The sequence below is a fragment of the Cyprinus carpio genome, chromosome A13 (genome assembly GCF_018340385.1).
Source record: "Cyprinus carpio isolate SPL01 chromosome A13, ASM1834038v1, whole genome shotgun sequence".
NCBI lineage: Eukaryota > Metazoa > Chordata > Actinopteri > Cypriniformes > Cyprinidae > Cyprinus > Cyprinus carpio.
Window position 1 is genome coordinate 21,215,805 of NC_056584.1, and position 27,985 is coordinate 21,243,789.

The 27,985-nt window shown below is 36.2% G+C and overlaps 2 protein-coding genes across 4 annotated transcripts in view; both read right to left on the bottom strand.

The window, feature by feature from the left end:
* LOC109070008 (potassium voltage-gated channel subfamily H member 5) overlaps nt 1-1,773 on the bottom strand; it is a 39,971-nt gene extending 38,198 nt beyond the window's left edge. Inside the window, exon 1 of the mRNA XM_042769341.1 lies at nt 442-1,773. The gene's annotated coding sequence lies outside the window, so the exon portion shown is untranslated. The remainder of the gene's footprint in view (nt 1-441) is intronic.
* A 1,655-nt stretch (nt 1,774-3,428) lies between these two features.
* LOC109111373 (serine/threonine-protein phosphatase 2A 56 kDa regulatory subunit epsilon isoform) lies at nt 3,429-27,975 on the bottom strand. Of its 3 annotated transcripts, XM_042769344.1 has the most exons (14): nt 27,601-27,975; nt 23,522-23,682; nt 13,821-14,017; nt 12,619-12,720; nt 11,939-12,031; nt 11,698-11,828; nt 11,554-11,613; nt 9,288-9,396; nt 9,147-9,200; nt 9,015-9,065; nt 8,746-8,865; nt 8,406-8,533; nt 5,551-5,652; nt 3,429-5,423 (listed from the first exon to the last, which is right to left on the bottom strand). In XM_042769344.1, the coding sequence occupies exons 2-14, from the start codon at nt 23,676-23,678 to the stop codon at nt 5,324-5,326; spliced, it is 1,404 nt and encodes a 467-aa protein (XP_042625278.1). In that variant the 5' UTR covers nt 23,679-23,682; nt 27,601-27,975; the 3' UTR covers nt 3,429-5,323. The 3 variants fall into 3 exon arrangements, with proteins under 3 accessions (XP_042625278.1, XP_042625277.1, XP_042625279.1); XM_042769343.1 differs by having other exon boundaries at nt 9,147-9,396; XM_042769345.1 differs by lacking the exons at nt 23,522-23,682; nt 27,601-27,975 and adding an exon at nt 16,630-17,241.
* Nucleotides 27,976-27,985: the final 10 nt, after the last annotated feature.

Genomic DNA, 27,985 nt, shown 5'->3' on the forward strand with positions numbered 1-27,985 from the left:
AACAAATCCATCAAGACATTTTTAACTTCAAACACTGCTTCCTCTATCCATAATATCCATAATAAATTGGTAACAAGGGGTCAACTTTTTCACTGGAGGAAGCGTTTTTATGGATTTTGGCCACATGTAATGGTTTAAAGTTTAAACGATTGATCTTTGTTTTTCTTTTTTTTTTTTTTTTTTACAAACGCTCAGTTTTTCACTTTACAAGATGTTAATTGATGGACTGAAATCATGTGGATTATTGTGATGGTTTTATCAGCTGTTTGGACCCATTCACTGCAGAAGATCTATTGGTGAACAAGTGATTTAATGCTAAATTTCACCAAACCCGTTCTCATAAAGAAATGTCTAGCCTGAAGACGAGTACATTTTCAGCAAATTTTCGTTTTTGGGTGAACTATTCATGTAATGAAGAAAGCAAAAACAACCTTGACTCACCTGTTAAGGGACAGGATTGTGATTTTACCATAAATTTTGACATATTCCAGCATCCTCATTGGTCCTGAAACAAAAGTGTCGATCAGATGTTAGCAATGAACATTTAGCAATAGTGGATCATTATAATTATTTGTTGGACAACAGTGTTGTTCTAGGAAACACAACAGATACTGAACCAGAAATATGTCCTACCTGGGAATATCAGTCACTGAAGGGACAAATAGATGTTGCACTCTAAGTACAAACTCTGTTGACCTTTGGGACATTAAAATAAGGCAAAAAAGGAGTAACCATTTTTTTATGGTTCCAGATATGAGATCATTCTTGATGACTAAGTGTGGAGCATCTTACACAATCACTGGGGTAAAACCTAACAAAGCAGACTGCATAAAATGGGGTAAATTTATTTAAATAAATAAATAAAAAAGGCAATTTCACACTGGAGAAACAGCAGACAAAAATAATGTGTGAGAATTGTGACCTGAATATACTATAGATCCTATGTTAAATGTGAGAAACAAATAAAATGCAAAAAACAGCAGGAAAAAAAAAGACATGCATGTCTTAGCTAATTTGGAAGATCCTAATTATAATGTAAGCTAAGCATCAATATTCAATAGCTGTACACTCTTTACCTGTACACATTACCTGTTATTTTGATTAAACGCTTACTTAATCAGTTATGCAAATCAGAATCTGAAAGACATTGCCAACCTCACAGTACTCTTTAATTTTTTTTTTCTTTCTCCAGAAATGTTTCTTTATGTTGTTGTTTTTTATGGATGGCCCACCTTCCCAGGGTTACACAATATTTTAGAGGACCTTAATCAAGCCCCAGATAACTTTATACTGTTGCTATAAGGACCTAAAACACTCCTTAACCCAAGGTTACATAACTAGCGAATTTGAGTATTGCAGACAAATGCTCTAAATCTGCACTTCTCTGGCTATGGAGGAAAAATAAACTAGTTGACAAAAGAATCATGATAATCATTTTACTCTTCCATCATATTGACTGTGGCCAAGTGTGGTTAAGTGAGAAAAGTTTTTTTAAAATGCTGAAAAAACACACACATTATTAGCCAGTTTAAACTGGTCTTTGATGGTTTAAACTTGTCTCCCATACAGAGTTGTTGTTCAGATAGTTCAGCTTGTCAACATGCACAAAACCCAATTTTATTTTATTTTCAGCAGAAATGTAATGAATGGAAAGGAGTTATGAGCAAAAGTTGCAGTTACTTAAGAAACTCCTCTTCTCCAGTTATCAAGACTGACAAACAAAAGATTTTGCTTAAAATTACCCCATAATTTACTCACCCTCAATCCATCCTACGTGTATTAAAAAAATATTAAATATTAAAAAAAAAAAAAATAATAACGTCCTGGCTCTTCCAAGCTTTATAATGGCAGTGAATTCAATAGCCCAAGAGAAGTCCAATAAACTGCGTCCATCCATCTTAAAAAGTGTCCCACACAGCTCCGGGGGTTAATAAAAGCCTCCTCAAGCGAATGTCTAGCTTCCACTAACTGCGCGTTCACGAGAGAATGGCGTTCCAGTAGGACGCAGGCATAGCTTTGCTTCCTTTGCTTTGTAAACAAAACTTGGTTCTCGTGAGACTAATATATTCTCACCCAGGGGTGTTGCTAGGGTCAGAGAGCCCCTGAGAAAAAGAGATGGCGATCTGGCTATTTAAACATATTTCAAACACTGGACTGATGTTAAGTGAATTTGGACTAAAACATTTCATTAAATGTTCTCTGTTTGACCACAGATTTATAAACAGGCTCTCACACATTGAAAAACTATCACACACGTGCTGCTAAATTTATTCATCACACAGACCGATCTGTTTGGTCTTTTGGATCTACAAATAGCAGGGTAGACTGCTTTTATCATGAATTTCTAATACTTGGAGAACAAGTTAAAGTTATTAAACATTTTATCTGGGAAGTGAAACATGTTCCATCTTCAAAAAGATCAGGGGCTTAAGCCCCCTCGCGACTCAGTTGTTCTTACTGGAGCTTACGCTACACCTACGTCATCCGCTGAAACGCCACCCTCTCATGAACACATGTACCAGTTAGTGGAAGCTAGAGATTACAGTTTATTAAGTTTTAAATATGGATATTTTTCTTACAAAAACGGATCGATTCGCTTCAGGAGGCTTTTATTAACCCCCTGGAGCTGTGTGGAACAATTTTTATGATGGATGGATGCAGTTTATTGGACTTCTATTAAATTGGACTATTGAATATCACCAACTCAGAGCCATTATAAAGCTTGGAAGAGCTAGAGCATTTTTTTTAAATATAACTCCTTTAGTAGTCATCTGAAAGAAGAAAGTCATATACACCCAGGATGGCTTGAGGGTGAGTAAATTAGAGCAGTGCATTGAGAGCGGTGCATTGTCCATCCATAACTAGGGACCCACATTAGAGGGTATTATAATCACTGGAGGCTATTTGACTTTTAGAGGAGAATTTAAAGAAAATAAATGCATAATAATAAATGACAATAAATAAATAAAAATATTATTATTATTATTTACTCTCAATTTGTTCCAAACCTAGTTTGGATTCAAAGGGTGAAATAATTTTCAGTTCTGGATGAACTGTCCCTTTAAGAACATTTTTCTTTTTTCTAAAAGTACTGCTAGGCTTGTTTCCAGGGGTGATGTTAATTAAAGCAAGCAGTCACTCAAGTACACCCTTCCTTCCTATCCTTCCAAATATCTGACAGGTTAATGCTCAGACTGAAAGAATAAAGCCTGCATACTGTATATGTCTTAACTACATATATACCTGCCAATTTCAGAGCAGCTCTGAATCCTTTAACCCCTCAGGAAAAATCCTGCCAAATCCTACAAGCTCATACTTTAGCATGCTAACTATTAGGAAAACCGATGGACCTGCATCAAAAGACTACTTGCACAAAGGTTGAAAAAGTTTATAATTCACATCCAATGTTTTCCACAAAAGCAAAAGGCTGGTTTGAAAATTTTTAATGTTGAGCTCTGTTGCACTCTTGTGGAAGAATTTGGTACTGGTGAGTAAAGGGCTGGAAAGAGAGTAATACTGAATTTACAAACACACTACACATGGTCCTATAAACAATTGGTCAGTCACACTTTTTTAAAGTAAGGGTCAACTGAAAACAAACATACTCTTATTTATTCACCCTCTAGTCATTCTAAATTCAAGCTATGCACTGTGTTTACCCTGCAGAAAACAAAAGGAGAAAGTTTGAAAAATCATTACAAAGATTGTGCAACAAAATTGTATTCATAGTGGCCAGGTTCAGACTGGATTTGTGAAGTTGATTCATTGAAATGATCCAACTTAAAAGAATGGAACAGTTAATAAAACCAAAGGTCATGAAAATGATTCAGTTTTACCACTCAAAAAAAAACTGGAACCATTTTACAATTTTAAGATGCAATAATTGCCTATGTAAAAAGTGTTTTCACATGGCACATGGTGGTCAATACAGATACCTCTCCTTTACACTTTCATCCGCTCACACGCGCCACAAATAAGGCAATGTGCATTTCATCTTTATCACAAAACAGGTTTAATTTAATATCTCTTTATTTTTTAAAATAATTAAACATTTGTATTTATCCGACCCTTTTTAACTTTTGTAATCGTTTGATGTCTGGGGCTTTCTAAAGCACAGGTTCAATTCTGACAAAGCTCACCACAGCATCAGTCCTCCACAATCCCCCTCTCACTCCCCCCAATCAGCAACTAAGTAAAAAAAAAGGAAGAAAGAACAAATTCCACTTGGTCAAAAAAAAAAATTGCAGACAAAAAAAATAAAATAAACCCAAAACAAATTAGAAGTGAAACCCAAGAAAGAAAGAAAAGAAACCCCAAGAGGCTATGTTCAATCTTTCCTCATCATATACTGGATTCTCCTAAAGAAAAATACGCTAAAGGTTCTACTAGATACAGAGTATCAAAGTACTGCATTCAGATACAGTATACAGGTACTTAACACTGTAAGAAACTCCCTCACACACTCGAATGCAGAATGTGTGTGTGCACGTGCAGTTCGATTTCTCATGACAAGCATATCTAGTTTTGCTGCTGGAATTCTGGAAACCCGTTCAGATGTGTGTATGTCCCATTTTCTGGTACCAGTACCGGACTGGTGCTAAAGAGTCCAAATGAGTGTACTGGGTGGCACATTTGGACAGAAAAAAAATGGAAAAGGGGGGAAAAACAAGAGCTGGTGGGTATTTATGACTTCCTCTTCTTTGCTGGATACTGCATAGTGTCCTCTGCAACCCCTCAAGACGTCTACAATCCAGACCTGCTGCGCTTATCCAGATGTTAATGGAAAGACGAGTCAGGTTTCAGATATTCAGGACACACAGGTGGCAAATGTTGATCCAATTCAGAGACATAAAGAGAAAAGAAAAATCAGGGAGGAGTAAGGGACATAGAGAGGGGGCAAGTGAGGAAAGAGAGCAAATTGGGCTGGTGTTGGTCAGTAATGATGGTCGAGGTATGTCAGATCGGTGGGTTCAGATTCTCTGTTTGATTTTCTTTACAGCAGTCATTCATTTCAGTCCTACTGTCTGTTCAAAATCCTTCCCCCTCCAGTGCGGGTTTCTCTTTTTTTTAGTTGTTTTTTTGCTTATTTAAATTTTTTAATTTCCTTTTCTAGTCACGTTCTTTATCGGCATAATATTTTTAAGGGGGAAAAAAAAAGAAGATAAAATAAACTTATTTACAGTGCTTTTGAAATAATGAGACTGATGAGGTGAATCTACGGTAAAGTAAGTCGCACAAATACAGAAAGGAAAAAAAATGTGGCCAACGTTCCCGAGCACATGGTGGAGGCGTTGGAAAAAAGCGGTCCAGGAGAGGCGCGTCGTTAAGTGGGAATAATTCCGTCGCTCTGGAGGCTTCTCTTTAACTCCAGATCCTCCAACCTTTTCCACAGCTCCTCTCTCTCCTTCTCTTTTTTCTTCTCTCTGAGGAATGACAGATGGAACAAAAATGCAAATAAAGGTGAGGTATGTTTAACACTGCATGTATAAGCAGCATGAAAATGTAACAGCTACTTGTCACAAAAGTAATGAATAAAAAACCCCCGCTTACCTCTGACGATCTGACTTGTAAGTGGACGTGAGTTCATCAAACAAAGTACTGTTCATTTCCATGAAGGCCTTGAGAACATTATAGACTAAAGCTACTATGGCCCTGAAATCAGAAAAAGAGACAGAATCAGACCATTTAATCATGATTGGACAGGAAATGATTAATCCAGTTAGTGCTGGACAGTAAGGACAGTGTTGTGTATATCACATACAAATGTTTACATGGAGGCTGTGAAAGTACACTACTGTTCAAAGGTTTGAGCACAGTAAAGTTTTTTGAATGTTTTTGAAAGAAGTCTCTTATGCTCACTTTGACTGCATTTATATGATAATAATACAGTAAAAACAGCTTTATCCTGAAATATTATTACAATTTAAAGGGGTCCTATTATGCCAGTTTTAAGCATTCTAACGAACAGGCTTTTATGAATGATCTTTATAAGTGATCTGGGTTTTATTTTGTGTATGCCAGATGTAAACTTAGCTTGGGGTTATTTTAAAAAGATCTTTCTAACAATATGTGATAAGCATACTCCTCATAAATGTTTTAGGATGGCAAAGACAATCTTTGGTTCAGTGATGCTCTCTCTACCCTTATTAATCAGAGAAATGTTGCCTGGGACAAGGCGAAGAAATCAAATGATTCAATAGATTGGAGTTATTATAGAGCATTACCAAATATCTCCTAAATCAATAAAAAATGCAAAACGTGATCTGTGGTCAATGAAAATTTAAATAATCCTACAAAACTTTGGAAGCTAGTTAAATTTACCTCAGCATCAAGTTTATCAGTTAAAGTCCCAAGAATATTTTGGTTTTGATGAACATTGTCCTAGGAAAGTATTTAATTTCTCTCCCATTACAACATCTCAGATTAACAATGCTTTATTGAAATTAGATAAAAACCAGGAGTTGATAAAATGTAACCTTTTTTAAAAAATAGCTTCTGGTGCAGAGCCAATAGCTTTGATTTTTAATTTAAGTTTAATTTCAAATACTATACCGAAAACGTGGAAGTCGGCGACAGTTGTTCCGTTACTAGAAAGTGGAGATCCTTCTGATCCTAATAATTATCATCTGATTTCAAGATTGCCAGTTTTTGCTTATTTCAATCATTGATAAATGACAAATTAAACATTTTTAATGGATAATAATGTCCTTAATGATTACCTATCAGGTTTTAGTACCATAACTGCATCTCTGTTAGTTACAAATGACCTTATAGATAGCAAAAAGTCCTGTGCAGCATTATATATTGACTTTTCGAAAGCCTTTGATTCTGTTGGTGTTGACCGTAATTTATTGCTACAGAAACTTAGGCCTATAGGTATTAGCGAAGCTGCTCTAAAATGGGTTGATGACTACCTTTCTGAATGCACCCAGTGTGTAAGTTTAGAAAATTAGAATTCTCCTTTTCTCAAAGTTAAAATAGGAGTTCCCCAAGGATCCATTTTATCTCCTATTTTGTTTACATTTTTATCAATGGCTTTGGTGTGGGCTCCGCTAATATAGTATGCTGATGATAATACAATGATTTATTGTGCAGCATCAAGCTCTACTGAATCTACAAAAGGCATTTAGTGTAACATTCGTTGTTAAAATTCAAATTGGTTAAAAAAAAACAAAAAAAAAAAGACAAGGTACATGATTTTTAGTCATACTTACGGAAGAGGATTAGGGCCAAGCAATAATAAAAAAATAAAACCATCTTGAGATTAAAGTCATTATATTGCGAGATTAAACTCATTAAATTTCGAGAAAAAAAGTCGAAATACAATCTTGAGAATAAACTCATTAAATATCGAGAATAAAGTCGTTGTGTATCGAGATTAAACTCGTTAAATTTCGAGAAAAAAAGTCTAAATACAATCTTGAGAATAAACTCATTAAATATCGAGAATCAAGTTGTTGTGTTTCGAGATTAAACTTGTTAAATTTCGAGAAAAAAAGTCGAAATTCAATCTTGAGAATAAACTCATTAAATATCGAGAATAAAGTCGTTGTGTTTCGAGAAAAAACTCGTTAAATTTCGAAAAAAAAAGTCGAAATACAAACTTGAGAATAAACGCATTACATTACACACCATTAATGGCAATGCCGTACGTTTTTAATTTATCATAACTGTCCAAGTGCCAGAGTGCATTTGGGTGAAGCCAGAGATAACCTTGCATTTGTCCTCTGGTTGTCATTTCATGTTGGACAAAAGCGAGTAGCCTACATCGCGCAAATTGGACTGATTTTTTTCTTCTAAAAAGACCTAGCTGCTTGCAAATTCACTTTAAAGTTCGTGTATTAATTATTATTGTGTCATAATTAGCTAAAGTTGATAGTATTTCTTTGTTACTGAAAGATATAGGCTATGCAATGAACACTGATTGAATGCGTTATTCTCTACATGTCATTTCGACTTTTTTTCTCGAAACACAATGACTTTATTCTCGAAATTAAATGAGTTTATTCTCACGATTATTTCGACTATTTTTCTCGAAATGTAACGAGTTTTTTTCTCGAAACACAACGACTTTATTGTCAAAATTTAATGAGTTTATTCTCAAGATTGTATTTCGACTTTTTTTCTCGAAATTTAACAAGTTTTTTCTCGAAACACAACTTTATTCTCGAAATTTAATGAGTTTATTCTCAAGATTGTATTTCGACTTTTTTTCTAAAAATTTAACGAGTTTAATCTCGCAATATAATGACTTTAATCTCGAGATGGTTTTATTTTTTTTATTATTGCTTGGCCCTAATCCTCTTCCGTACATACTTATTCTAAAAACAGGTTTGGCAATTTAAACTTTAGATGGCACTCAAATTGAAATGATAAATTATAAATATTTAAGCATATGGACTCACGGGTTCCAGTGTTCTTTGGAGATCCTGTACAGACTTGTGAACATTATAGGAAGAATCACATTGGAGTTCTCCTCAATCAGACTCATGATGTACTCATTATTCCAGTAGTACAGAGCTCTCTCAGCCACCTGGACACACATATACACAATTTGAGTGTTTCTAAGCTCATAATATGATGTATATTTATTTTGAATGGTCAACTGCTTCATGCATTTGTAAGCGGTTTCCCTTAAAACGCAAAACTGTGAAATAGAGGATTACATGACTCATAAAAACTGGCAGCATAACTACACTTGGGCCGGTTTGATTAAGTCTTAGTCTAGAGTGGATTTGTGCAGACCTGAAAATGAGGGCTGGAGACACATTTGGAGATCTGTCTGAAGAGAGGCTCCTGGATCTTCACAAACTGTGTGGGCTCAATCACATCCAGAATCTCCTCCAACTCACCTAGGAACATGACCTACACACACATCAATGCAGAAAATCAGAGAAGCAGATATAGAATATCAGTGAATCCATCCTACACTGTCTTCAGTATTGCCCTGAAATCATGACTGATCAACCTCATGCTGTGACTTAGCTCTGTTCAGGAGACTGCATCTATCTCACCTCTTTCTGACTACAGGTTTTAGGCCAGAATTTCAGCAGACCTCTGATAACCTGTTAGAAGGTGGAAAAACATGACACTGATTAAATAAATGGACAAAAAAAAAGTGATGATTAGTGAAAGGCTGCACTCACTGGTTCTGTTAATGCAGGGTCTTTTTCTAGGAACTGTACAATACAATACGCCAGCTGCAAAAACAACAGTAATGTCACTGGACAGGATAAACAGGAAGTGAACACATAATAATCATCTGGATGTTTTAACATAGGCAGTACCTGTGCGTGGAAAAGTGAGAGGCTTCTGACGGTGTGAAGAGGAATCAAAACTTTCACCAGAAACTGTTTGTGCTCAGCCTTCAGCGGCAGAGCGAAGCCATTGATGATGCTGACAGGAGACAAACACAACTTTCACTAACAGCATTCTGGGATGGCTGAACCCTGAATTTATCACCACATTCAGAACAATGCAAAACTTAGTTTCATTAAATCATCAAGGTTTCTTGCTAATTTAATCATATTTCACAGAAATAACTTCCAGTTATAAGTTTTATAAGCATGACAAAAGATGCAGCAGATGTCAAGATCTTCAGTGAATAACAATTTAATTGGAGTTTGCTCCTCACAAAAAGCTTTTATCTGGCCAAGATGTGTAATACTGTACCAGTATGGATACTGTTTTTTATGGTGCTTTACAGCCCCTGGAGACTGTATGTTTTTCTGTATGGAAACCAATGCGCTTGTCATATAATTCCATGAAGGTGAATAAAAACTATTTTTATTTTCGAAAGAACCTTCCCTTTAAGAATGTTTAGATGATCAAGATTAATTCACATTTTATGTAAAAGGAAATCCCAACTTTCAGTTAATTCCAATTATATAATTATGTTAAGTGACTGAAATTATGTAAATAGCAAATTTGGGGTGTGTTAATGGCATGACTTTTTTGTCAAGCACAAACCCTGCACTGCCATTTCTAAAGATTTTATTGGTCATGTTAATGACAGTCCTAATTGCCCACACAACTCTAACACTATGTCTGCACTGGACACGAGCGGCGCCTATTATAATTAGTGATGCTGTCTACACTGGATGCGGCGTGACAAATCCAAAGTCACAAAGTTCAAATGATTTGCAGTGGTCGCTTTATCGCATCCAGTGTAGACAGCTTCTAACTGTTGCATCCGGAAAAAAATCACCCCAAACCTTAATTTGTGGAACATACTGATAGACAGAGATGGGTAGATTACTTACAAATTGTAGCCCATTACTGATTCCAAATTAAATGACAAAAAATTTAGATTCGCTACAGGGGGGCCTTTATTCACCCCTGGAGTCATGTGAGGAACGTTTTATTACTGATGCGTGCACTTTATTTCACGTCTTCTAAACTGTTGACAACAAACACGCGCTTACCCCCATTGAAAGGCTTGGAAGAGCAAGAACAATTTTTAATATAACTCCGACTGGATTCGTCTGAAAGAAGATTGTCACATACACCTAGGATGCTTCAAGGGTGAGTAAAAAAATTTACTTTCATTTTAATGAAACGTAAATAATTAATTAAATCATAAAAATTTAAAAATTAAAATAAATCATTTTAAAATAACATCAATCAAGATAAAACACTATTTTATTTGTTTACCTGCATGTCATATGATTATTAACCAACGTCAGAGAACCGTGAACATGCAAATGTGATATTTAATTATTAACTTATGACCTTAAAATCTCAGGGGTACTTCAAGTAAATATATTAGGTGAAAGAGGTTTTGCTGACAAAAAAAGTCTGTGAATCTCTGCATTACATGTAAATAAGAAATGTGGATTTGTGTATTTTAATGTGTTTGAAAGACAAAAGCCTTCCACAGACACAAGGTTAGACAACCCACCGAGTGATACTTTAAATAAAAATTAATGTGTTCATCAGTAGTTGATGCAATGTTGAAATGCTGAGAATACACTTTTTTAAAACTGAAATGATTTTATGTAAATCTAGCGGTCAAATGCCGTGTGGCCACTCAATTTTCTGTGTAATTATACCCATCAAACTAGTGACTAGTCTTTGTGTGAATGACCACAAAACTGGAAGACTTTCTGAATGTATACAAGCGGTAGGCTATTTTAGAAAGGAAAATGTAAAAGATAATACAGAAGAATTAGGGAGAGTCCAGAAATTATGAATAATTTATTGCTATTGTGTGAATTATTTGAAATCATGTAATCAATAGAGTAACTATAGTCTGATTCTGAGTATTTTAAATTGTAATTTTATCTAATTACAAGTACTTAATCTTTGGAATCTGATTACATAATTACGATGATTACTATCCAGCTATGCTGACAGGTATTGTTACTGTTTTTTTGCATTAAGCTCAATACACAATGTTTTTTTTATTTTATTTTTTTACCTAGTAACCAATTATATCAGTTGCGAGGTGGGATTTGACATGTTTGGGGAAAATATATATATAATCACACATAAATGGCCATGTATGTAAACTTAGCAATTCAAAAAATTACATTGTGACATTGTACAACTCACCTTCCCAAAATCTCCAACAATTCTGCAACTCCATTGAAGTGCTCAGTTTCATAAACAAAACTAAGAATGAGAAAGACAGAGATGAATGCTTGCACTTTATTCGTGCATGTGCATTAATATTATGTAAACTGTCATATCCCCCACCGTAGAAAAATATTATTAATCTGTTTTCGTATAAAAGCTCTTAGTCCCAGGAATTTTCCGTAGATTCTGTGTAAGACTGTCTTCAGGTAATCTCTCTCCCGTGGGTCCTCGCTGTCAAACAACTCCAGCAGCTGATAGCACAACAGATGGACAGCACATAAAAATGAGGGGGAAAACGATGATGAGCAAACACAAGTGAAAAAATAAGGGATAGAGGAGATTTTTAAAAGAACACCCTCACCTGTAAGACAAATTTCTGGTCTATGTACTTTTTCGCAATGCTGGGTTGGAACTCCTGACTCTCCAAAAAACGAATGAAGAACTCATACACCAGCTGAGAAGAGAAAAGAACAAGAGAGAGAGAGTTTCTGTTATTTGGTGGAGTTCTTTGAACTCAGCATGCATGCAAAGAAAGGGAAAAGGTCAAAGGTCACAGTTAAATTAGGTCACAGGACACACTGCTACTGCCACCAGGGGTCATTGCCATTATAAAACAGGTTCACATGTCTGGGAATGTGGCTTTCATTATTGGATTTTTCTTTTCTTTTCTTTTTAGATGAAGAAGACGATATCAGGGATTTATAATGAAACAGAAGAGAAAAGTTTTACCAGGAGGATTCTCCTTGAGATATGAATCTCATTTATAAAGGAGTCCTGGAAGCATAGAGTGAGTACACACACACACACAGAGGGTCAGAGTGTGTGTACAAACCCTCTTACACACACACACACACACACACACACACAGACAAACATGCTGAAACAAATAAAACAGACAGGAGCTCTACACAAGGTGAGAGGGACCAGAGTACAAAACAATATTCTCAAGAACCACCACCAATTACACACACAGACACACACAGACACACACAGACACACACAGACACACACACACACACACACACACACACACACACTCACCTGTAAATGTGGCCATGAAGCCTCTAGAGTGGGTTCATCCTCCTCTGGGTCAAACTCATTACTGTCACTGGGCGGAAGAGTTCGGAATATATTATAGGACACCTGAAAAAAAAAAAAAGAAATAAAAAAAGACGTAACATAACCATAAAAATTACTGAAACAAACTTTGCAGACCACTCACTGACCGTCTGATCCCTATTTCACACACAAAAAAACAAGCTTTCTTAAAAGTTCAAGCTCTAATCAGATTGACTTTTTATGCAACTTCTGAGAATCAGGGTGCACAAGTTTGTAATGTAGCAGTCAATCTGGGGTGTATTTCCCAAAAGCATTGTTAGCTAACTATGGTGGTAAATTCTATTGAACTCTATTAGTAACGACGGAACTTAGACCATAGTTGCTTTTGGTATGCACCCTTGGTTGGAGTGTGGGTTTGAAAGCTGTTTTAGGTAAACATTATTTTAGATTTTATTTATTTATTTTTGCATAAAATGCATGTTTTTTTTTTTTTTATTTAAACACTTTTGTGTATTGGTAGGGGTGTGCGAAATCACGATTATTGATCGTGGACTATAAAAATGTCTCCACGATCTGTTTTTACAGAAATACTGTAGTATCGTGCTACAGCGCACATTCTATCAGTTGCAGTCCTGGCATCTCCGTCTCAATATACTGTACAACAAATACATTCACATCAAATGTTAACTCAGCATTTACACTCACGGCATGGGACACTGCTCTTATTTGCAATCACAAAAGTACATTATCTGCATGTGCTTTAAAGCCTTGCCGGTTAAACATTTAATTTGCGTGCGGTTCTGACATGCACTTTTCTGAATGTGTACACCTGAAGCACATGCACACTAAAAGCCTGTCAAACAGTGCCTGAATACTGGACTAAGAAAGAAACTCATTCAGGTTTAAAACAACTTAAAAATGAATTAATGATGACAGATTCTTCATTTTTGGGTAAACTATCCCTTTAAATGTTAATAAAACAACAAAACACAAAGATAAAAATCACTCACTGCTCTTGACTGAAGAAGAATCAATGTATAATTTATACAGTAAAGTGTATATAATGTTTTATTTTTATATTTGCTCATTCAAGTAAGCTACTGCAAAATACACCTACTGTACCTGAAAAATAAGTTCACAGAGAGATGATGCACACTGAGTTGACTATGCGTGTTTTCACTCACCATTTTGACGACCTCTGGGTAGGCCTGTTCTGTGAGGTATCCTCGGCTGACTGTAACATAATCGACGAGTTCATTGAGGGTTGAGCGCTTGTATTCTTTCATCTTCAGGTCTGACAGAGTGTCCATGAAATCAAACACAGCACAACACTGCTGAAGTTTCTTCAGGAACAATTCCGGCTGCTCCTGAGCAGAGACGTCTGTGCACAAACAAACACACACACACGCATATGAGAAAAAGCTCAAAAATGGCATGCTGAAAATTCACTTTGTGATGGGTGTGTTCAAAAAAGCACTTAAGTAGAAGGTTCAGGGTGTACTTCCACATATACACAAATGCCATCTGACTCCGATACAGCCTGAGAGAAAAGCTAATAATGGGATTCATTTTAGTAGCATGTAAAGTCAGTAAACACATGCCAGACAAGACAAAAGATCCCATTTCCCAAAGAATTATCAGAAGAAAGATTTAAGGATGTAAAGATCGCACATCAAACATCACAATGGGCAGTTTTCCATTATCCAGGAACTGCAAAGGACTTGGATATGTAAACTAATCAGTAAGCAGCACAGGAAAGGGCAAAAAACCTAAACTTCCCAGAGTTCAAATGAAAAAAACAATTTGCTGACATGACTTCACACATGATGGCAGAACACTGATTTAGAAGCAAATCTATACTGTGGTGGATCCACTAGTTTGGTTCTCATCCTATGAAACAGAATATTACATTTAACCTGTATATCCAAAAGTGCAGAATGCAAGAAACACTAAAGAAAACAGGGCAGCCAAGACAGAGCAAAACAGCACTGCTACAGCAGAGGACACGCAGGTGTACATCTAGACAAACAACATCCGTACCATTGCTTTAGTTAGACACACTCAGAATGACAGTCATTTTGGCTCAGGTGATTCAATCATGTGCAGTTATTTTCCATTTGTGTCCAGAATGATTTCTTGTTCCTGTCAGTTTATCAGAAGGTTTTTGAGGTATTAAGAGACGCTTAAGTAAAAGGTCTGAATTGTAATAAACTAAACAGAAGGTCTGTAGCGAGGTCTTCTGAGACATTAAAGAGAAACAGATCTCCAAGATGCAGTGACACGTTCATATAAGGGGATGACTTGTGCTGCATCACAAACCTGGGTGGGGAAAACCCCACTTCAGTGGAATGGTGGTCTTGGATTACGTTAGAGAGACTGTTTGTGTGTGTTTTAAATGCACAGAGAGAGAGAGAGTACTTGCTACAAAGTTGTGTTTAGCTACTTACACAGACATAGTGCATGTGCAATTGTGTGTGTGTGTGAGTTGTTCCGACAGGTGGAACTAGCAGGTGACTTTCACAGAGCCAGAGACCGAGAAGGAAATGTACTCTATGCATTTAGCGGAAACACACACACACACAAGCAGAGACAGTTCCCTGAATCTAAAGGGAAGGCTTTTTTCACTTGGGCATGAAACTTAATTTCTGCAGTTACAAAAAAAGTTGACTCAGATGTAGTGATGCACAGATTTGCCAGAGAATTCTGGCTATAATAATAAAAATTTCCTCAAGTTATGGCTGATCACTGATAAATGGGAGATATTAAAATATATAGCCTACATTTTATTATTCAATTCAAGTTTTTCAATTCAAGTTTATTTGTATAGCGCTTTTTACGATACAAATCATTGCAAAGCAACTTTACAGAAAATTAAGTTTCTACAATATTTAGTATTATCTAAACAAATAAAACAAAAACTCAATAAGTATAAAATGTTTAGTTAACTTCGGCATCACAACAATATAATGTACAGTACAGAAAAAGATAATATTAATTTTAAGGTTTGCTACATATTACAATTATTTTTATTTATTTTTTTAAAGATTCACTTTAAATATGCATTAGCGACCAGAAAAGGTAATGAGGTAAAAATGCATTAACAGAGAAAATGAGCACAATTAAATATGCAATAAAGGCCGAAAATCAACCAATCCTGCTAAGTAATGAAAAAAATAATAAAAAATCTATATTATGGTGGCCAATAACTGATACAGCACCATTATATAATTTAACAGTACTTGTCCAGTGTAATCAATGATGCGGAATCACATACAAAATACAAGGTTATAGGCAATGGAAAAAGATAAAGAATGGTCTTGTCATGTAAATAGTTGGGGGGGGGGGGGGGGGGGGCTTTACTGATTCAGTCTAATTCCCGAATTTTACAATTGGCAAAACAGTATCAACAGAGTGATTTCTTTGTACAATGTGCAGCATTTTGGCCTGTATTCATTTTTTAGTACAGTCAGAGAGAGCAACACAGCCACAGATTTTTTTTTCTTCTAAATAGCAGTTCACGAAACACTGTATGACATATAATACACAAAAAAAGTAAAGAAACAGTGTTTTTTTTCCTTCTATTTAATATAATAAGGTAATTGTTTAACATACGTCCTGTAACCTGCATCAGGAACTGCCAAGCTGAATTCCTCATAAGAACATTATAAACTGTACCATAAACTTGATACAAAACAATGAACTAATTTTGAACACACTCAACTTGCATCTGCAAAAGTGACAAGTCGTGTTTGTAAAAGGCATGACAGAACATTCTGCACTCATACCATTGTTTAAGATCAGTATAGATGTTTTATGAGATCACTGGCTGACTGAACGAACAGAGTTTGCTCGCTAATCTCACTTATATCCACATACAGTCAGAAGAACCAGCCCCCAAAACACCAAACAACATGGAAGACAACACTCTAATAGACAGACATCTACAAAATGACAAAAATACACCATGACCACCCGCTTTTCCCTATCACTCACTCAGACAGGTCTCGCTCTCTTTTTCTCAATTTCTTCCTTCGTCGTTCGCTCCAGGGAATCGGTAGGAATTTAGAAGTTGAAGTATTTGAAAAAATAAATCAGAGATGACTGTTTGTAAGCCTTGTGTTGTGTGTTATGTGTACAGGGCACAGATCTGCACCTCCACGGAGGAACCCATGAGATCAGGTGTCGGATGGCCGAGCTGAGCCCACGGAAACACGGACGGGCTCTGTGTCTAATGTGCTATTTTCTGCCTTGCTCATTTAAGTTCAAGCCAGCAAGGTCAGAGGCACAGCGCGGACCTCTGGGAGGAGGGGCAGGAGTTTACGATAGGCTGGAAATGTATCTATGGTGCCCAGAACATGTCGCTCAACAAGAGCCGAAAAACACCAGAAACACATCACACGAATCAAGACTCTAAGCATTTATATTTAAAACATCTGCCTATGAATCTTCTTTCTTATTTTCACTGGACTACTGAACTTTCTGTAGTTGTCCAGAAAAGTAGCCAAATTTTTGGCAGGTCAGTGTTTTACTTAAGTTAAATGTTGTGCAGCATCAGCAGTCTGACAGCCAGCTGGAGGGAGTGTCCCACACAGATGAGAAACAAAAGTTTGCATCTCTCTGTTGATGCTTCTTGTGCTGCCACTTCCCACTTGCTTACAGTTTCTGACCACTTCTGGACAACACTTGGTTGGTTTTAAGGGTCTCTGACAGTTTGCACACTACCGTTCAAAAGTTTGGGGTAAGAAAGAAATTAATACTTTTATTCAGGTTCAGGATGCATGAAATTTATCAAAAGTGATAGTAAAAGACATTTGTAATGTCACTAAATATTTCTTTTATTCGTTACTTTGAATGTTAAATTCATCATGAATCCAGAAAAAAAGTATTGCAGTTCCTGCCAAAATTTTTAAGCAGCAAAACTGTTTTCAACATTGATAAAAAATTTACAATAAAAAATTTTCTTGAGCACCAAATCAGGCTGGAGTAATGGCTGATGAAAATTTTGCTTTGCCAAAACAGGAATAAGTTACATTTTAGAATATATTAAAATAAAAAAAAAAAAAAACATTAAATTGTAATAATATTCGTACATCTGAATGATTGTGTATGTGGCTTATTTTGGCTTGTATGTAAACGGATTAGCATGCAAAACACGACACTGCTTCATGTGCAACTGAAGTCATGTGATCTATGACTGATCATCAGTTATTTTCTATAAAGGTTCAGTGTTAACAGCTAAGTGGAAGTGAGTGGTCTAAACCTCTGCAACAAGCCATGAGTTGCAAGTCTCTTTAGGAAAGCAAAGTGATTCTACAGTGCCATCTACTGGCAACTGGGTTTCATGCATTGTGATACTTCTGTCCAAAACTAGTAAACATCCAAAGACATGACATCTGCATATTATGCTGAAGTCTGACTTGCTTTCTCTCTCTCCCCCTGATCATTTTCACTGTTTATTAAAGAGATGGTTCACTTAAATGAAAACTTTCTCATTTACCCTCATATCATTCCAAACCTGAAAGACTTTCTTTCGTTTGCAAGGCATAAAATAGGCCCAAAAGGACAACTTTTGTGTCAACAGGTCTGAAATGCTCACACACTGGCACTGGGCCAGCAGGCAGTCTTTATTGTTGATTCTTGCTGTTACACCTGCAGTTGGAGAATTTGAATACTAAAAAGTTTCAGAGAATGATTTTATCAATTATTTTGACATAATTGACATTCCCGATGAATATGCTAGATCTGAGTTTTTCTTTATCGGAACAGATTTTTGAAAAAAATAGCATTACATCACTTGCTCACCAATGGATCCTCTGCAGTGAATGTGTGCCGTCATAATGAGAGTTCAAATAACTGATTAAAATGACTTGTAAAGCGAAAAGTTGCATGTTTTTAAGAAACAAAATCAATCAATTCATTAACTTAAAAATAGGGCTGTCAATTTAACGTGTTAAAGTGGCATGATTAATTATGGAAAAAACAATGTGTTAAAATTATTAACACTTTAAATGCACCCTGTACCTGTATGACATTCCTATTAGAATGCAGCTATATGCACTTAAAATTGAAGACATGAGGGTGAATAATGCATTGATGAGCAAGTGATGTAAGGCTACATTTCTCCAAATTTCTTGTGAAAACAACATCTTGGATAGCCAGATTATGAGTAAATTTTCATTTAGATTTTTTTGGGTGAACTATTTCTTTAAACATTACATTATGCATTATTTATATTTAAACAAATACACAACAACTGCCATTGTACAGCAACACAACATGATATGAAGATACATATTTTGGCTACCTTGAAATCTCAAACTCTAAATACTTTTTGGATAAACCAGATTAAGTTTTCACTACAGATTACTGTTGTCATCATGCTCATGACTATTGCTAGGCTACGAACCATGACTGAAATTAGCCTATCATATCACACTCACACCATCTCTGTGACCTTTGAGGGAGTGACCCCTGTAGGGAATGAGATGCTTTGATCCCTCCTTCCCATAATCTTTCCTTACTGAGTGCTCTGCAGGGGGGCAAAGGTCATCAATCCAGAATGGAAACACTTTCAGTCACTCTTGCTCATTTCTTAGCCCATCAATGGATAGATCTGACCTATCTGAAATCAATAATTTTAATACTGCATCACAAGCAGAACAATCATTTTCTAGGCAAGGCAGTGAACATCTGACATGACACTGGTGAATCTGACAACAGCATGTTCTTTGATGAATGAACAATTGTATTTTGCATTAATTTATGATGAGAAGTAAACAGACAAAGACTCTGAGGGAGGGCAGTTACCTTGGCAATGACCAATCAGACACACTCTACAAATACTAAATCAACCTGTTTGTCCGCTCAACACACCGATTTGGATTCAAAGGTTATTTGGTCAAACAAGTCAGTCTCTTTAAACAAACAATTCTGCAGCACTGAAAAAGTTACATTACAGTTCTGATAGGGATGCAGAGTTATCATTCATAATCTTTGATTATTTCTATTGATACTGTAACTTACCCTTTTAATTTGATAATGAAATCGAACTGTTTTGTACGTAAAAAAAAAAAAACATTGTATACAGAAAATTGACTCAAAACAGTGCTTATGATTTTTTTATAACAGCAGCAATTATTTCCGATATTTTTCTATTAACCCTTTAAAACCGAGGTGTCCCACTCGTAACTTCAGGAAACATGCATAGATTTAAAAAAATGGCATGGCATTATTTTCAAAAAAATTCTCCAAATTAACAAGACCCCAAATTCACGATATTCTGTTGATTAGATCCAAAGATATTCCTCATAGAGCTATAACACATAAAATCAGACAGGGGCAAGTGAAGAGTAACTTTCACGTGGCGTTTTCATTCATAACTTTAAGAAACATGCATAGATTGTAGAAAATTGCATGTCATAATTTTCATAAAATTATCATGATTAAAAAGATAAAGATATTCTAAAAATATTCCTTATGTTGTTATAACACAAAACCACTAAAAAAAAAGGTATTTTTCACGTGGCATTTTTGTTCATGATCATGGAATATGGAATGTCATTTTTTTTTTTTAAATTCTCTCAATTAAAAAGAGCCCAAACTCACCATCATCTATCACTTAGATTTAAAGGGGTCCTATTTTGCTCTTTTACAAAGTCTTACTTTTGTTTTGGGGGGTGTTCTAGAATATGCTCTCATGCTTGTTGTTTCAGAAAAACACATTATTTTTCACATAATTTACATTACTAAAATACTTTTCTCCCCAGCCTGGCACAAATGGCTCAATTACTTCCAGGTGTGATGTTACTTCCAGGTTCCCGGCTTTCCGAAAAACTAAATGTGTTGCTATTGGTTAGCTGTCCCAGTGCGTTGTGATTGGCGAACAGCTTAGACAGTGTTTCAGTACTGCCCCGCCCCTTGCCAAATCAGCAAGTTGCGTCTGCTCCGGTATAGTTAAGGATGGCGTCAATATTGCCATATCAATTTGAGCCGGATTCAGATCCCGAAAATTTTGAACAAGAGGATCGCGCAGAACGTTTGCACGCACAGACATTGCAAGACATATTAGAGTGTTAATGTTATTGTTTTTTTGGCTAAATCACATTTTAGATACAATGTCAAATAAATTGCAACCACTGTTTCCTGACATCATCCACTCTCGGAAGCCCAAACAAAGACGTTTGGGCATGGGGGTGAAAAAAAACAGCGTTTGTTCGACATGGCAAAAACTTAATGCTTTGCAGCTCTTCTTCTTCGTTGTCTTGTCTGATGCACTCAACCAAGCTTTCTAACCATGACCTTGCCCCTCAAAACCCTGAAAACAAGGCTGTAGTCCAAATGAGCTGTTCGTTGTAGTTCTTGAAACTGTAAGTTTTGTAACTTTGTAGGTCTTTTTTATGCCCAAACACACCATACACTAAAATTCAAAAAGTGAAAAACCATAATAGGACCCCTTTAAAAATATTCCTCAAGCTAATGACACATAAAACCACAAATATCATATCACCACCACCACAATGAGTCGACTGAGGCAAGCAATATAAACATAGGCCGTCTCTCAAGTGTATGTTCTGTACTGTAATTGGTACTGTCTGCTGCTTTATTTTTCCTGTTGCCCTGATCTTTTCCTGCTTTTTATAATCCCAAATATTTGAATATGATATTTTTTTTTTAAATTCCCATCCCTAGTATGTCACTCAGAAAACAACAATTTCAAAACTGTCAAGGGCTAAGAAAAAGGCTACCTTGGTTCCAAATGCTGTAACTTTTGACTACTTCATGAAATCACCAAAAAATAAAAAATTAATTCACATACAGCCCACATGTTGGGGAATATTTTTTTCTCCTACCTTATTTCTTTTCTGAGATACTGAATGTCAAAATAAGAAAGATATGAAAAATTAACCTTGAGCAGACCCTAATTTTATCACCTATTTCTCAGGATAAGAATGTAATGATACTTAACTTTTGACTCTCCTTACTACTGTTTTATGAGTAATGTTATGAGTCATTACTTTTGTGTATGTCACTCAGAAAACAACAGTTGTTAAAATGTCTTCAGGGTGTCAAGGGCTAAACAAAAAAGGGCTTCTTTTGTTCCAAAATGCTTTAACTTTTGATTACTTCACTATATCACCACAAAATTTAATTCACTTACAGCTCAATGGGAAACATTACTAAAAAGATGTCCCCTTATTTCTTTCCTACGGTATTGAATGTCAAATAAGACAAATATTTAAAATTTCTCTTCAGCACACAGATTTTTCTTACACATTTTATCAGCTATCTCTCAGCAGGAGCATGTCCAAATGTAAAGAAAGTTTTTTTTTTGAAGTCATGAGTCATTATTTTTGTGTTTGTTGCTCAGAAAAAACAACAACTTCAGGGAGGCAAAACTGCCTTCAGGGCTTAAAGGGTTAATTGTGCAGCTCTAGACTATGTGAATGTGTTTTTTTTTTTTTACTTTAAAGGAGAAAGACAAAAAAGCAACTCAGACCAATGGACAAATGCAAGGCACATGACTGCACACACCCACGTTTTCACTCCATCACACATGCTCCACAAAAACAAGCTCTTCAGAGACACAGCCAACTGACATATAACTGAACCCTCGCTGAAATGGATAGATTTCTGAACTGATCTCTCCTCATTTCATTTTAGATCTGCCAGCACCAGCACTACAATTCTCAAGCAAACTTTAGGGTGACAAAACACTGAATATGACTCTGCATCTGTTCGTTTTCCCGTGTAGGTCTCAGTGTCTCCAACAGCAACTGAGAGTGATTCAGTAAATGATTCAGGGGAAGTCGTGGCCTAATGGTTAGAGAGTCGGACTCCCAATCGAAGGGTTGTGAGTTCGAGTCTCGGGCCGGCAGGAATTGTGGGTGGGGGGAGTGCATGTACAGTTCTCTCTCTCCACCTTCAATACCATGACTTAGGTGCCCCTGAGCAAGGCACCGAACCCCCAACTGCTCCCCGTGCGCCGCAGCATAAAATGGCTGCCCACTGCTCCGGGTGTGTGTTCACAGTGTGTGTGTGTGTGTGTCACTGCTCTGTGTGTGTGCACTTCGGATGGGTTAAATGCAGAGCACGAATTCTGAGTATGGGTCACCATACTTGGCTGAATGTCACGTCACTTTTCAGTAAATAACAGAAAAACATTTATAATTCAACTGAATCCACAGAATTTTCATAATGTTAACTAACAAATAGCAGAAAAAAATATCTCAGATCTGCGTTTCATAAAGAGTCATCATCCTGAACAAGCATAGACAAGTCAAGATGTACTCTCCTATCTAACATTTTACTGAAAAGTTTTACAGTGCCACGATGCATAAGCAAAACTTTTAAATTGCAAACTACCATATTTACTATTTGCGCAATGTGCAGCATATAGGCCTACACCAAACTTATTTGAATTTGCAATATTTCACAATATGACCGTTTTTGTACTTCAAATAAATGCAGCATTGGGTGAGCATAAGAGATATCTTTCAAAAACATACAGACCACAAACCTTTGAACGCTAGTGTAACTAGAGGAGACAACCACAGAGAAATAGTATATCCACACAATGCAATTCACTCAACTTGGCCTTTCATTTACAAACAAAACACAAGGAATGTATTTATTTGCACAATAAATATAACTATTGAAAAACAATAACCTAATGGAGCAAACAACACTAGAATGTTGACAATGAGTACTGTTCACACGTGACCTCAGAAAAATGCTTTAAATTTACAGCAAATCTTTATTCCACTGCAAAGCTGTATAGACTGCTGAAGCTGTCTGAATCAGAATCGTATTCTACTCTGTATCAGAGCTCAAGTGATTTCAGAGCACAAGTGGTTATGAGAGAATTTAGTAATCGTGAGTGAGTCACCTTTGAGCAGGGGAAGAGGCGTGAGTTCGATTGGTTTGCCCTGAGAGCGGAACTGTGAGGAACTCTGAGAACGTTTCTGCTTGGCTTTCCGGACAGACTTCCGGGAAAATCCGTCTACTTTATCCACTGATGGAGGCGTGGTGGCTGCGGAGGACATAGCCCTGGAAAAAAAAGAGCAAGGTGTTTAAGAAAACACATCAACACTGCAACAAATGCATTTTGCGCAAAAAAATAAAAAAAATAAATGTGCCTCTCCGTAGTATGTCTAAAAACTATATATATGGTATGATATGGTAAGATATAAGGTATGATAACCTTATGCAAAAATATCATGGTTTCAGGGTATTACGGTACTGTTGTTACAGCTCTAAAATGTGCTATTTTTAAATGACTTGAAAAACTTTTTTCCACTGAACACAACATATGGAAATGACCCTACATAAATCAGCCCATTTTCATCAAGTTTTGCTCTTGATCTTCATATAAAAGTTACACAAAAATACTGGGACAATAGTTATCATAAATCTTACAGAGTTAGTGGGTTGTGTATATGTATGAGTGCCTAGATTTTGAGTAATGAATGAAAGTATAAGACACACTGCCAAATGTTTGTATAATGACCATAATCGTCTATGGCTATAAATAACTGCTGTTGTTAACATGATCACTCTGTAAAGACTGTTTTTTAGATGGATATAATTAGAGAACACAGGTATATTTTGCATCATCAACTTGAGTTTAATATTTGCAAGGCACTTGGTTGTTATGAACCAAAATATTTACAGGTAAACACACTCCTACTGTCACTGACATCAATCAGGCTACAAAACTACACAATGATTAATGGTGAGTTATTCCTTCAAAACAACACACACACAAAAGAAAACATTTCATATCTGTAAATTCAGGTTCTGTAGGAACTTGTTCTGTAGGTTCTATGATGGATTAAATAATCTCAGATATTTAGGAAAAAAAAGAGAATGTCAAGTTACTCTCCAGCAGTACCGTAAACAGCCATTAGTTGCACTGAGGTCTTTAGATCAGTGATGTGTACATTTTCATTATATCTGTGCATTAAGCTGTTTTGTAAAACCAGTAACAGCACTTAATCCAGACCTCTTTTAATGACTTTGGACAAAAAAAGTTTGCATTTCAGAATTGCAACTATAAAACGAACCACAAATGGCTATAGGAAGGAAATGTGATGGCAAAAAGAAAATCTATGAGAGATGTGAATGAACACTGCAATGAAATAAAACAGCATGGAAACAAAATCATAAGCAAAATAAAAAACAAATACTCTATTGTGATGCAAGAAGGTGTGTAAAACAGCAGGACTCTGTTGACTAAAAAAAATAGTCTGGATCAGGTTTATCACGAGTCTACAGGTGTCAGATGCATTTACATTACATTTACATTTATGCATTTAGAAGACACTTTTATCCAAAGCTACTTACAGTGCATTCAGGATATACACTTTTTTTTTTTTTTCCCAGTATGTGTGTTCCCTGGGAATTTAACCCACAATATTTTGTGCTACTAACGCAATGCTCCACCACTGAGCCACAAGAACACATGCATGATATTAAAGCAGATAAACACATAGAATTACTGCCCTGCGTAAGAAACCAGATGCATTTGGGAATTAAGACACAGTAGCAAAAGAAAAAAAGAAAGTATTTTGAATGAAAACAAATTAAAATAATTTGATTTTAACTTTTTCAATTTCAACTTTTTCAATTTTAACAATTTATCAACATTTTCATGTTGGCGATTTCTGACGTCATGAGCGATATGAACCATTGGTAAAATGGTACAGTTGAATGTGACAGTCTAGTTGGAACTAGTGACCATAGAGATTCTACGACCTCCAGCGATTTAACCAGTGTCATTGTAAATGCCCCTTTAGAAAGGGAGGAGCAGAGAAAAGTTAACAGGCCAGTGAAGCAGAGAAAAAGAGAAAGACCACCTAAACTTTTCCTCTGGTCATGCTGGTGGAACTTAAGAAGCCCAAATCATATATATTTAGAACTGGAATCTTTTGAATACAAAATCTTTAAGCAGACACAAGTGAATTTGCATAGAAAAGTACAATTCAATTGATTATAAGAACTGGACGGTCCGAAGCCGGTGTGGTCTTTAATATGATTATTCAGAGCACTTTGATATTGCAGTCCGAGAGATTTAAATTAGCAGACATCAAACGAGTGAGATGCTGCCAACGTCTATTGATGACATCCCATAATGCTACAATGTGCAGCCTACCACAAACAATATCATCCCTTTTTTCAGCCACTTCTCCTGTTCTCAGAAAGGACAGGCCTGTCAGTATCGCTACCTGTAAAAAGAATAAACCTTCTCTCTCATGTACAAGAACAATGAATGCAAGCAACAATCGCACAAGAGAACATTGATGAAAACACATAAGGTCAGCAGAAATCAATAAACACAAGCAGTCATTGTGGTTAAGACTCTGAGAATGTCCCAAAGCTGGGATGTGTCACATTTCAGCCCAAAATCAACAAAGAAATACAAAAATGGATATAATTTGATACAGATTTTTTTTTTTACATTATTTTCATAATATGTTAAAGCACATTTACACCAGAAATCTCATTATAATAATACAAAAAAAATATATATAAATGATTTTTAAAAAACTTGTATAAACTATAAATAATTATATTTATATTTACATGCTGGTAGTATTTGCTGGATTTATGTTGATTTGAATAAATCAGTGATTTATTTAAATAAACAATTAAAACAACAAATTCACCAAATACTACCAATATGTAAAATGTATATGAACTTTTTTTACTGTAATATACAATGCATAGTGCATACATATTTTAATTATTAATTATGCAAAGAAATTTAATATTTTTAATTTGGGGTGAAATAGGACCAGGACATAAGGCTGATGAGGAGAGAAAAGGAAAAAGATCCATGTTCCTTCCTGTCCTGTTGTAAAGTTCACCCTGGTTTGACATTCACAGCAAGATTTCTGTGTGAGACCAAGACACATATACTACAAACTTCTGCAAAATATGAAGGATGACAACCTTTAGTCAACCCATGTTAACAGAGAGACAGACAGACAGATAGATATAATCATGTACTGAGCTAGTTTATGAGATAGTGAGAGATAATCCCAAATGTCCATGCTGTTCGGCGATCCAGCCCTGTATAAAGATCTGCAGGTATAAAAACATCCCAGGGCTTAACCACTGGATTGACTGACAAAGAAGTGAACAATCTAGGAAACACTCATGCCCAGCCGTTAATCCAAAACACTGATGCCCTGGCCCTAATCTCCATAACCAGGTATTTAGAGATAACCTTTCTCATTGGTTTTGACTAAAGGTCACCCAAAACATCCAGTCCAACTGTAATCCACTTGTGAGATGAATGTGTTGTTGTTGGTGACGAGATATTGCAACTGCCAGGCAGCTGAAGTGAACCAGACCATAGAAACAGGGCACAGAGGCATGGTGCCCCTGAGCCAAAGCAAGAAGTTGGCACAGACTAGTGAAGTAATGATCAGAACTGCTTGCATTTGGTGGGTTACTCCATAATGAACAGGCAGAGTTTGGAGATGCATAAGAGCAATTTGGCTCTGTGGTTCCTTCTAAAAGGACAGAAAAAAGTGGAAACCTGTGAAATTCTATGATCCACATGAGTGCAGATGATGCAGTTTCATGATCTCCTGATGGTCCTAAACACACAAGCAGCTGACAAATACCTAATGCATTCCAGAACACCAATAAAACAACAACAACAACAACAAAAACAGATGAAGAACAAGCTTTCTTTAAGATTTTCACTTATCCACCCATTCAAATGGTCGGACAATGTGTGAAAAACATTAAAAGTGTGGTTGCGTTTTTTATTCCCCCCTTGCGGTACACAACTACTACACAACCCCTAACAAACTCGGTATAAAAAAGTGTTCTTGGACCTAAAGTTCATTTATTTGACATACTACTCTGGTAAATTTCTGAAACACTAAAATGAGCCGGATCTAACGTAAACTTGAGCAGGACAGGCCAAAAAAACCTTTCAAATATTACATTTACCTTGATGTTTTCGATGTGAAGAGCTGATTTGGGTGTTTTTTACCGTCTTTCCTTCTTCCAGGCTTCTTGAAGCAGCAGAAAAAGAAAAAGAAATACACAAAATCTGTTTTTGGCCTTTAAAATTGCCAAACCCACAGCAATAATCCCACCAAACACTCAAATTTCCGACGATAGAAAAGGCTCCAGCAGAAATACGAACATCCCCGGGTATCTCTTTATATCCACACACCGCACTTATATGTTATTTTAATCCAGAAAATGTGTTTTATTAGGGAATATCGGTCCCTTTTTCGCCCTATTGTCAATATTACTGGGCTGAGTCCATAGCACACACAACACGGACGCGCTCTAGCCTGCTGGGCCGGGTTCGGGCCTACCGCGCCAC

What these genes read in the sequence shown, in the direction of transcription:
- LOC109111373 (XM_042769343.1), bottom strand. Translation starts at nt 23,678, where the DNA reads ATGTCCTCCGCAGCCACCACGCCTCCATCAGTGGATAAAGTAGACGGA. An exon ending in ACCCTGCATTAACAGAACCA is followed by an intron (nt 9,066 to 9,146) that starts GTGAGTGCAGCC and finishes ACCTTCTAACAG; the next exon opens with GTTATCAGAGGTCTGCTGAA. An exon ending in AAACCTGTAGTCAGAAAGAG is followed by an intron (nt 8,866 to 9,014) that starts GTGAGATAGATG and finishes ATGTGTGTGTAG; the next exon opens with GTCATGTTCCTAGGTGAGTT.